The sequence below is a fragment of the Maniola hyperantus genome, chromosome 8, assembly GCF_902806685.2.
Source record: "Maniola hyperantus chromosome 8, iAphHyp1.2, whole genome shotgun sequence".
In the NCBI taxonomy this organism is placed as follows: Eukaryota; Metazoa; Arthropoda; class Insecta; order Lepidoptera; family Nymphalidae; genus Maniola; species Maniola hyperantus.
The window spans coordinates 14,808,266-14,820,939 of record NC_048543.1 but is presented as its reverse complement, the minus strand read 5'-3'; the positions used below and the strand labels follow the sequence as shown (position 1 = coordinate 14,820,939).

The 12,674-nt window shown below is 37.4% G+C and overlaps 1 protein-coding gene across 1 annotated transcript; it reads left to right on the top strand.

Annotated features, from left to right (window-relative positions):
• Window positions 1-711: 711 nt before the first annotated feature.
• On the top strand, window positions 712-11,350 carry LOC117984600 (uncharacterized). The gene is made up of 8 exons (XM_069500356.1): window positions 712-870; window positions 1,345-1,554; window positions 2,300-2,392; window positions 2,900-3,000; window positions 3,354-3,453; window positions 4,258-4,401; window positions 10,532-10,630; window positions 11,246-11,350. The coding sequence occupies exons 1-8, from the start codon at window positions 712-714 to the stop codon at window positions 11,348-11,350; spliced, it is 1,011 nt and encodes a 336-aa protein (XP_069356457.1).
• The last annotated feature ends 1,324 nt before the right edge of the window (window positions 11,351-12,674 follow it).

Below are 12,674 nucleotides of genomic sequence, written 5' to 3'. Positions count from 1 at the left end.
CCATAGTCTACCACACTAAACTTTACACACCTTTGAGAACATTGGAGAATTCTCAGGCATGCAGGTTTCCTCACGATGTTTTCCTTCACTATTTTTTTTTATGGTAAATTAAACCTTATTTTAGCCTACTTCCCTGTAAATTAAAAATAATAGTTACGACATTTTTGACAATTTTGGCTGACATACCTACTTACGACGTTGCCCAAAGTTGTTGATTTTTAAATTTTCTTGAGTTTTTCACATTGTGGAAGTCGTTGTTCACATAAAGAAGGTAAATATAATAATATATACCTAAAAAATTACCTAAATAGGAGTGAACTCCCGGGAACTCTTTGATTTCCCGGGATAAAAAGTAGTAGTACTGGTCAAGGATATTGACCAGTATGCAAGCTAACTCTGTACCAAATTTCGTCAAAATTGGTCGAACGGTCCTTTAACTTTTAATTATACACTAGCTTATGCTCGCGACTTCTTCCGCGTGGACTACACAAATTTCAAACCCCTATTTCACCCCCTTTGGGGTTGAATTTTCAAAAATCCTTTCTTAGCGGATGCCTACGTCATAATAGCCTACATGCCTTTCAGCCCGATCCATCCAGTAGTTTGAGCAGCATTGATAGATCAGTCAGCCAGTCAGTCAGTCAGTCACCTTTTCCTTTTATATATTTAGATTGTGTTCAGTGTAGCGAGCATGTCCCACCATGAGGCTCCATGGCGTGGGGCTTCACGCACACTAGGGACGGCCGACAGCGACTGGCGAGCGTGCTGCGTGCGCTGCTGATCGCTCAGCTCGTCATTTCTCTGGTGCTGGTGATCTTCTCCTACAACGTGTCTTTCAAGGTTATGTCGCTGTTGAAGCATATACACTGGGCAAGTTTACAACTCATACTTTCCACTATCTGCATTACGTATCTGCTGCGTACTGTATCTGCGGTACGCAGATCAATAATAAATCTACCATATTCATAAGCTTGGGTGGTTATTAGGAATGGCTTAGGAAAAATTCTAGGACCTACGTTTCGGTCTATCCATCTTAGACTAAATTTTTTGGGGTGGATGAACAGAAAACCTTACTGATATTTTCAACATAACATGCATCCAACCACACTTCATAAACTCGCACCAAAAAGTACTTTGGGAGATACTTAAAGCAGATTAGAAAATACAGGTGTTTATTCTTTAACTTGGCTTTGGTCAGCTAGGAGATATTGTAAGCTCTACGCCTAGATCAGCACGTGGTTTCAGAAGTTTTGTATTTTTGAGAGATTTAGAGAATAATTGAGAGAAATGAAACAAAAGTTTTGCTGTAGTTTTTTCCCAAAATAATCAAATTTATTTGAACAGTACACAGTATTCCTCCTCTACGGCCTGATCCTCCTCCAAGGGTACTGCATGAAGCTGCACTACACGGCAGGGTTCCGCCTCCTCTCGTGGCTGCTGCGGTGTCCACACTGGCCGCGAGCAGCACCGGTCACCAGGCTGTGGATCATCAGTGGCTCACTGGTGGCCGTTAATGGCTTGCTAGTCCACGCTGCTTGTAAGAGCACTTTGAAGGTTAGTGCAACTTAAAGCGTCAGGGTTTATCGGGCACATGAAAAGAGCTTCCCCGCGTGGTGCTTAGTTTTCCGAGCACCCGGCGTCCCTGGAAGCAGCTACTACATGAACTAAAACAGTAGACTGCCTAGTCTTTTAACTTTTCACCACGACGGCTACCTTTAAGACCGAGCTATCGCGGTTGCGGTTTTTCGGGCTGCCCATGTTTGAGGTGACCGTCGACTCGAGAAGAAGAAGTCAGGGTTTATCTGATATTGTACTACTTCGGTGTCTCCACAGGCCAAGAGCTTGACTGATCTGCACCAGGCTGTGGATCATTAGCGTCTTGGTCCTGCAAGAGAGCTTTGAATGCATTGGTTTGGATGTGATGACGCCGGCCATCGTTGGACATCCTGGCAGGGTCGCTATGTGATGACGTAGTGTGGATATATTATAAATCAAACACGTGTGAAATGTTCCGAGTTTCGTTTATTACTGAATCTAGTTCATAACCCCACTACATGGATCTGATGAGAAACTCCTATTGTCAACAATCAACCAATTTTGTGGTTTTACTATAAATACTTAGTAAGTGCTTCAGTCTCTCATGTAAGAGTTTTGCACCTTGTTTCAGTCCCTCATGAAAGAGTTTTGCACCTTGTTTTAGAGTCTCATGAAAGAGTTTTGCACCTTGTTTCAGTCCGTCATGTAAGAGTTTTGCACCTTCTTTCAGTCCCTCATGAAAGAGTTTTGCACCTTGTTTCAGTCCCTCATGAAAGAGTTGTCGTCATCTTTACGTATTGGAATGTCTCACTACCTCACCGAACCAACGTGGAAACGACTCATAGATACCATGCAGGTATTAATAAACTTATTTTCTTTTATTGACCGAATTTCTCACTGACATTTCAGCAGTTTTTGTGAAGGAAAGCTGTCTTAAATCTATAAATATAAAATTCAAAGTCCCGACTGACTGACTGACTGACTTATATTATATCAACGCACAGCTTAAACCGCTGGTCCTAGATACATGAAATTTCGAGGGTGTATTCTTTGTAAAGAGTAGGTATCCACTAAGAAAGGATTTTCGAAATGCTACCCCTAAGGGGGGTAAATAATAGAACTCAATCTAAAAGAATACCCGTTCTCAGTAGTGGGCAGGTGCGGCGATGGGGTGTGAGCTGCTATAAGTCCCGCAAATTGCTAATACGCCTGTTTCTAGCTGATTGTATATTTTTATTTCGGCTGACGTCATAATGACGTCATTTCGATGTTAATGAGACATGGTTCCAGCGCAATAGCAATTTGCGGGACTAATATCTAGCTATCTACGAGTAAATCAGCTTAAAAAAACTTTTTGTCTAAGATTGAACTAAACTGCTGCGGAGTAGAGAGACCAAGCGACTGGCATGAGATACCCTGGATTAATATAGACTTCCTAAACGAGGAATCTGACCTGGTTATGAAGTAAGCTATTTTTATTTCTGACTAGCTGATGCCCGCGACTTTATACGCGTGGATTTAAATTTTTAAAAATCCCGTGGGAACTCTTTGATTTCCCGGGATAAAAAGTGACGTTAATAATTAATTATTTTAAAAACAAAAATCATGATTTTTTAAAAACTGTATTCTTTAATAACGAATTCTAGCTCCATAAACTGCCGCTATACAAAAAAAAAAATATTACTACGGTCCAAGACCCTATTCAGCCCAATCAATACAATAATTATTGTGATTCTTAATTTTAACATAATATTTCGGAAAATAAATATTTGTTCCATTCACGTTTATAATCTTAAAAAATTGCTTTTCTTCGTTAGAATAGCAGGTGCGGACGGCAAAGTGCTGCCCCCTGTGTCCCCGTATTCCTGTTGTTCCCCGAACGTGCTGACCTCTTGCTATCACGATCCTTTACAGCAGGTAAGTTACAAGTTCACTTAGAACGGGAATTTCTAGAGAGATACAAAGAAAATATATTATATATAATATATATAATATATTATATATAATATATTTTCTATATATTTACTATATATATTATATAATATATTATATAATATATATAGTATTTATAAAGAAAATATAATTTCTATAAATATTTATTATCTCAAAACGGGAAGTCCTAGAAACAGCCAAACGCTTGGTCCCATTAGCGATATATGTGATATCTGCCGCGGAAGAGGATTTTTCCACCAAATCAAAGGATGCATCAAAGGATATGGCGTTTATTTGTTGTTATAGCGGCAATAGAAATACAGGTTCTGTGAAAATTTCAACTCTCTACCTATTATGGTTCACGAGATACAGCCCACTGACAGACAAACGAACGGACGGACGGACAGACAACGGAGTTTTACTGCCGTACTCAGAGTCGCTTAATCGTTACTTAAGTTTAGTTTTTTTTTTTAGAAAGAATATTAGCCATGTTAAATGACAAATATTCCCCTTTCCTCTCCAATTAAGCGTCAGGCTTGTGCTAGAAGTAGGTACGACAATAGTGCAACGGGCGGGGTTTGAACCGTCGACCTTTCGGTTTTCAGTCCACTCCTATACCGGTTGAGCTATTGAGGCTCAAGTTAAAACGAGACAGAGCTATATATCTCTCACATAAATCTGTCTCGTTTTGACTCAATCTTCAGTAACGATTAGCGACTCTGAGTACGGCGGTTAGTAATAGGGTGTATCCTAAAAAGGGTATGGTATAGTGTATGTTTGATGTTGCAGTGGGAGTGGCAGGAGGAGTGGTGGCGAGGCGCGCTGGCGGGCGCGTCGCTCAACGCGCGCGCGTGCTTGGACGCCGTGCGCGCTCCGCTCGTGCGCGCCACGCTCGCGCTGCATCTGTTCAGCATACTCGTCATACTGCTGCAGGTCGGTCATGTTATTAAGCGCATTCAGTCTTAAAAGGGGAACGAAAATAGTGGGGATACTTGCGCACGACTGTGATTATGCTGCGTAGGCTCTACTGACGGCTACAGCGTCACCAGGGGGGACGGGGATGGCATAAGTAGGCAGGTATAAGTCCTCCAAATTGCTAATGCGCATGGCCGCCATTTTAGTGACGTCAGCACTAGACTGAAGTTTCGAGCTGATGGTATATTTTTATTTCGACTGACGTCAAAATGACGTCATTTCGGTGTTAATGAGACATGGTTCCAGCGCAACAGCAATTTGTGGGACTTATACGAGGGCTGGCGAGCCCTAGCCTCCGCTTGGTGGGAGGGTGACCTGACCTAGGGCTCGAAGAAATAAATGAAGAGATCGGGATGCAACTTCTTTCGGCTCGGACCACGGCTTAGGATAATGACGTTGGGACGAATGGGTTGGTTGGACTTGATTAGTCAATACGTTGGTTCACGTCCGGGTCACATTTAGAATGTAGGTATTAGTGATGCAATGAATATTTGAATACGCATTCGCGGACATTCGCATATTTTTGCATATTCGCATTCGCATTCCGCGAAATTACTGGGAATGTTTTGCGAATATAAATTTTTTCTTTGATGTAATAGTTGGTTAACAAAACAAAATCCATTGATTTCTTATGTTTTTAATGTAGGTAATAAAAAGTAACTTAACCTCGTTATCAAATTATCAGTCTTCTCTTTATCATTTGGTAACGGGACTGCCACCAAGGCTGTGCACCAAGGTCACCAAGCCATAGACAAAATGGCGCCAAATTTAAACAAAAACCCAATATTCGTATTCGTGAATGTTGGCAGCAGATATTCCCATTCGCGTTCGCATTCGCGAATGTCTAAAGTATGACATTCGTTACATCACTACCGTAAAACGGGGTGAATAGGTACGAAATCTAACTTCGCATTGAAATTTACGGATGTTTTGGTACAAATTATGATGCTTTAACTGTTTGTAAGCATCTCCGGTTGTAAGAATTCTAAGGAAACATCCAAAAAATATAAAATAATGATAAATTACTGGTATATTTTAATCAAAATATATGCTGTCCCTATTTATACTTGATCCGGGGTGTAACGGAATGGCAAAGGGGTGAATAGGGAAAAAAGGTTAGGGTTGTCAAACACAAGTTAGCTCTATCCTCTAATATTACAAAACTAGCTTATGCTCGCGACTTCGTCCGACACAAATTTCAAACCCCTATTTCAACCCCTTAGGGGTTGAGTTTTCAAAAATCCTTTCTTAGCGGATGCCTAAGGTAATGACACCAGTGTTGTACATCACCCCAATAATGGACAAAAAAAGAAAAAAGTTTATAAATTAAGGGTACAAATTTGATTTTAAATTCTGGCAACACTTAAACATAGACTTTGACAGCCCATCTGTCAAAAGGTGACTTATCATTTCCCTCGGCCATTTTGTTTCAAAATGGCGAATGGTTAGTTTCGTGTGCAGTGAGTTGTTCACAAATAATCCAGTTCTATTAAGGAAATCATTAAGGAAGTAAGTGAATACTTTTGTTTATAGACTCTAATAGAGGTGTGGTATAGAAATGAGACATTATTTTATGTGTAGTATGATAAATTGACCAAATAATCCACAGCAATAAGCCAGGACAGTTTTGATTTGTAATGCGAATTTGATGATGTACATTACTGGATTTTTTTTTCAAGCATTTACCAATCATGAACATTGTGTCACAACTACTTTTTTTTGTCTGTTCTAGAATTTGAGCTTTATTGTGCGATGCTCAATTTTCTCTTTCAAAGTAACTACTTTATTTTTATTTTGCTCTACAGAATCCAGTAATGGACATACAATGTCCATAATTGGAAACTAAAGAATACCCAGTTATAGACATATTATGTTCATTACTGGAATTCTACAGTTCCCAGTGATGGACAGATCAATTTTATTTCAGTTATTTTTTAACCTCCGACGAAAGAAACGAGGGTTGTTATAAGTTTAACATATGTATCTGTGTAGCTGTCTAGAGCATCGTAGCTTATAAACTATTAATTTTTAGTTAATAATTAGTTTTTAGTTAATAAATATGAAAGAATCATACTCATAACTCAGTTCTTCATTTTTACCATTGCATCCTCCACCATGCTGGCTTCATAAATATAAAAACAAGTTGGTACCTATCTGTCCGTCCATTGTCCATTAATTGGATGTCCATAACTGGATTTTGTTAATTAATGGGCGTCCATTACTAGATCTTGTTCATTATTGGGTGTCCATTACCAGATTTTTACTGTACATCATTGGTTGAATGAATATTTTAAATACAGTTTGAATATTTTAATTATTTTATTTGACCTAGTTATCTTAGCCTAGTTATTATAATTAAATTACATAAAGGAAAACCCAACCTTCATGCTACATTTAGTTCTAACTGTATATGTTTCTTATCTAAGGAGATATATTGAAATATATATTTTTTTGTCCTTAAACCGTCCATAATTGGTGTCGTTACAGGTAATGACACCAGTGTTGTAACATCACCCCAATAATGGACAAAAAAAGAAAAAAGTTTATAAATTAAGGGTACAAATTTGATTTTAAATTCTGGCAACACTTAAACATAGACTTTGACAGCCCATCTGTCAAAAGGTGACTTATCATTTCCCTCGGCCATTTTGTTTCAAAATGGCGAATGGTTAGTTTCGTGTGCAGTGAGTTGTTCACAAATAATCCAGTTCTATTAAGGAAATCATTAAGGAAGTAAGTGAATACTTTTGTTTATAGACTCTAATAGAGGTGTGGTATAGAAATGAGACATTATTTTATGTGTAGTATGATAAATTGACCAAATAATCCACAGCAATAAGCCAGGACAGTTTTGATTTGTAATGCGAATTTGATGATGTACATTACTGGATTTTTTTTCAAGCATTTACCAATCATGAACATTGTGTCACAACTACTTTTTTTTGTCTGTTCTAGAATTTGAGCTTTATTGTGCGATGCTCAATTTTCTCTTTCAAAGTAACTACTTTATTTTTATTTTGCTCTACAGAATCCAGTAATGGACATACAATGTCCATAATTGGAAACTAAAGAATACCCAGTTATAGACATATTATGTTCATTACTGGAATTCTACAGTTCCCAGTGATGGACAGATCAATTTTATTTCAGTTATTTTTTAACCTCCGACGAAAGAAACGAGGGTTGTTATAAGTTTAACATATGTATCTGTGTAGCTGTCTAGAGCATCGTAGCTTATAAACTATTAATTTTTAGTTAATAATTAGTTTTTAGTTAATAAATATGAAAGAATCATACTCATAACTCAGTTCTTCATTTTTACCATTGCATCCTCCACCATGCTGGCTTCATAAATATAAAAACAAGTTGGTACCTATCTGTCCGTCCATTGTCCATTAATTGGATGTCCATAACTGGATTTTGTTAATTAATGGGCGTCCATTACTAGATCTTGTTCATTATTGGGTGTCCATTACCAGATTTTTACTGTACATCATTGGTTGAATGAATATTTTAAATACAGTTTGAATATTTTAATTATTTTATTTGACCTAGTTATCTTAGCCTAGTTATTATAATTAAATTACATAAAGGAAAACCCAACCTTCATGCTACATTTAGTTCTAACTGTATATGTTTCTTATCTAAGGAGATATATTGAAATATATATTTTTTTGTCCTTAAACCGTCCATAATTGGTGTCGTTACCTTATGTCTTAATAGTTATCTTCATACCAAATGTTATTATACATGGCATAGTAGGTATCAAATCTTTAAAAAAAAGCATCCGCCGAGTTTCTTGCTGGTTGCTGGCATTCCGAATCAGTGGTTTGACGATTCAAAAATAAATAAATAAAAATATTTTTTATTTAATTAAACTGTTACAAGTAGGTAGTGTAGTTACCTATACTTGTAAAAGTTTAATTGAATAAAAAATATTTTTATTTATTTATTTATTTATCAATATTAAACAGTAAAATGCCATTTAACTAAATTTTACTAGTCGACTACACAAGAAGGAAGAATTTTTTTGAACAATTTAATTAAATATTTAAAGTGACAGCCCTGTCCCTATATAAACCTTACTGTTCCTATTTAACCTTGATTCGTTCCAATTCAGTAAGTATAGCGTTCCTATCCACCCCTTTCCTGTACCTATAATCCCCATGGCAAAGCCAAAAACACTTGGTTTCCAATTTTTTCTTTTTTACAGAAAAATATGTAACATTTAGACAAATCTGCTTTTGTGACGCCTCTTAGATAAATGTTTAATGATTTCTAATAGTTTTTCTACTGTTTTATTCTCGTACTGCGTCAAAGTAAACAAAGTTTTGAGACCTACGGCTTAGCGTGTTTTGAACAACGTTTTTGCAATGACGCTTTCGTTATTTTAATATCAATTTGTCTCTGGTTCAGTGATGCCAAATAAAAGATCAAATATTCTACTATAGGGAAAAAACAATGCTACCAAAATTCTAAGCTGTTTTGGGTATTATTTTTACGTTCAAATCTCATTCCCAGTTTTGTCCCTATTCACACCCCGGTTCCTATTCACCCCGTTTTACGGTACATAGTACCTAGGTGTTGTAAATTAAACCACACCACTTATTAAATATTCCTTTAACTTTATTTCTTTATGATTCTATACCGTAAAACGGGGTGAATAGGTACGAAATCCAACTTCGCATTGAAATTTACGGATGTTTTGGTACAAATTATGATGCTTTAACTGTTTGTAAGCATCTCCGGTTGTAAGAATTCTAAGGAAACATCCAAAAAATATAAAATAATGATAAATTACTGGTATATTTTAATCAAAATATAATTATGCTGTCCCTATTTATACTTGATCCGGGGTGTAACGGAATGGCAAAGGGGTGAATAGGGAAAAAAGGTTAGGGTTGTCAAACACAAGTTAGTCTATCCTCTAATATTACAAAACTAGCTTATGCTCGCGACTTCGTCCGACACACATTTCAAACCCCTATTTCAACCCCTTAGGGGTTGAGTTTTCAAAAATCCTTTCTTAGCGGATGCCTATGTCTTAATAGTTATCTTCATACCAAATGTTATTATACATGGCATAGTAGGTATCAAATCTTTAAAAAAAAGCAACCGCCGAGTTTCTTGCTGGTTGCTGGCATTCCGAATCAGTGGTTTGACGATTCAAAAATAAATAAATAAAAATATTTTTTATTTAATTAAACTGTTACAAGTAGGTAGTGTAGTTACCTATACTTGTAAAAGTTTAATTGAATAAAAAATATTTTTATTTATTTATTTATTTATCAATATTAAACAGTAAAATGCCATTTAACTAAATTTTACTAGTCGACTACACAAGAAGGAAGAATTTTTTTGAACAATTTAATTAAATATTTAAAGTGACAGCCCTGTCCCTATATAAACCTTACTGTTCCTATTTAACCTTGATTCGTTCCAATTCAGTAAGTATAGCGTTCCTATCGACCCCTTTCCCGTACCTATAATCCCCATGGCAAAGCCAAAACCACTAGGTTTCCAATTTTTTCTTTTTTACAGAAAAATATGTAACATTTAGACAAATCTGCTTTTGTGACGCCTCTTAGATAAATGTTTAATGATTTCTAATAGTTTTTGTACTGTTTTATTCTCGTACTGCGTCAAAGTAAACAAAGTTTTGAGACCTACGGCTTAGCGTGTTTTGAACAACGTTTTTGCAATGACGCTTTCGTTATTTTAATGTCAATTTGTCTCTGGTTTAGTGTTGCCAAATAAAAGATCAAATATTCTACTATAGGGAAAAACAATGCTACCAAAGTTCTAAGCTGTTTTGGGTATTATTTTTACGTTCAAATCTCATTCCCAGTTTTGTCCCTATTCACACCCCGATTCCTATTCACCCCGTTTTACGGTACTTAAAATATGGGCCAAAATGTGAAAACGTTACAAATTTAGTTTCTATGTCACAGACAAGAATTTTATAGACAGAATTTACAACCACAGATAACAAATAACATTTTAGTTCGTACACAGATATATAACAGTAGGTAGGTATGTAGTAGGTAGTTGAGGATTTGCTATAGACAAGTGGTTGTGCACTGTGCAGGTGGTGGTAGTTCTGCTTACGTACGTGGTGTGCAGGGGAGCGCTGCACGCAGTCTCGCGGGGAGACTGGACCGAGCACCATCATACCATGGACGCACATGTTAGTGCATGCATTTTACTCTGCTACGGGAGGGTATGGGTGTTTGACAGTTAGTGACGTTAGTGTGTGTGTGTGCGAGTGCGAGTGTGTAGTTTTAGAACCAATTTTTATGCTGTTCCACAAGAACAATATAAAAAGACAGTTTGCTTTATTAGCTGTATACCTACTGCTCTGTTGTGTATAAAATGCTGGAACAACAAGGTCTTATTGTAATTATTATTAAAAAAAATAAAGATTCCGACGGGTTGAAAACTTTATTCTTTTTTAAAAGTCGGTTATAAATTAAAAACTACTGCCCTCACTGCAGGGGCGTGCGGGTCATAGAGGCATAAATGCACTGCTTACCCCAGTTGTAATAGCTCAATGCATATTTTTCATTTTGACCTGCCAATAAACAGGTTCCTAGCTTACTAGTGCCTACCCTGGCTTCAAACCTGTGCACGCCACTGCTGCCCTGCCATATAATTTAATTTAAATATTATCTTTATTGCTTAACTAGCTGATGCCCACGACTTCGTACGCATGGATTTAGGTTTTTAAAAATCACGTCAATCCGTTGCTCCGTTGCGACGTGATTGAAGGACAAAGTCTCCCTATAGTGTGCTATTGTTATAGAACATGGAGTCAGAAATTAGCGTGGGTGCATGCGCGCTGTCGCTGCGCAAGCGACGGTCCCGGAGGAAACTACGTACGCGCAGCTATCCCTACTTATCCTGGTAAGTGGTCTTCTTCTTCGTCGTAACACTCTTGGCAGAGTGGTCGTGGTCATCATGAAGTGACGTTTTTGGGGGCGGATGTTATACGCCTCACGAGCATTCGCCACTTCTCCCTGCTGGCCGATAGTCTGGTACATTCGTGCACGGGACCGCCCACAGAGGACTTAATTTGGTCGGTCCATCGCGTAGGTGACCTTCCTCGCCCTCTGCTACCCTCCACGTTGCCCTTACAAGACGCTCAATGGAGTTATTCTCACCGCCATGTCCGAAGAACTTTAGTATGCGACTCTGTACTTACCTACGCCGAAAGACGTTGTCTAATGCCAAGTTCTTGGTAAGTGGTAGGTAACAGTTGCTTAATTCTAGTAGGTGTTAAATAAAATCCATCTAAACTGGATAGAATTCCTAAAATAATAGTGAAGTCTACTGAGAAGGATTTTTCTCTTAGAAAACTGTACGGTAAGGTTATATCAACTTGAAACAGTCTTGTCCTAATAAATAATTCCGTTCCGGCGTCGCGGACTATAAGTAATTATGATTACATATTTTGTTTGTATTTCAGATATAATATCTCTCAAGATATAAGTAAGATTAGGTAAGTATCTACTTATATTTTGTTGTAGGTAATAAAGTGTAAATAATAATCGATCTATTGTTGTACGAACAATTATATAATGTAGATATTTGTTTGGAATTGTTATTCAAAGTAAAGGCCTGCTTTGTACAGGATGCTTCAATGAAATGCCGCAAATATTGATAAAAGCTCTTCTAAAAACGTATTTCACGCCTAAATCTGTGAATACATCTTTTTTCCATTTTCTTTTCTAAAATTTTTTCATTTTTCTTTTCCAAATTTGACACAAATCTGACATATGAAAAAGTTTTCTTTTTCAGAGCCATTCTTTATTATTTTACAACAAAAAGACGAGGGATTACCTACTAATTATCCTCGACATCTTACGTAGGTGATTCAAAGCGACCACACGAGTAGGTACAGTTCTTGCAATTCACGAAGTCAAGTAAACTTTACTTGTGGTTACGTCGTATGTACACGGGCATTGCGTACGTGTGTGTGCATGTCGGACCAATCAGTCGCGAGCAAGCGCACGCATTAACTGTACAGTACTCGGCCGAAAGTAATGTACATCGACCTTTAGGAGATAGCAGATTTGTAGAGCGTTGTCCCTGTCGTTTAAACCGACAAAACATCATATAGGTACCTATGAGTGACAGAGACAACAAAGCCGAAATGTCATTCTAAAGGCAGATGTGCATTACGTTCTGCCACGAAACTACTGTACCTTACTTATACCGAAACTCAAGCATGA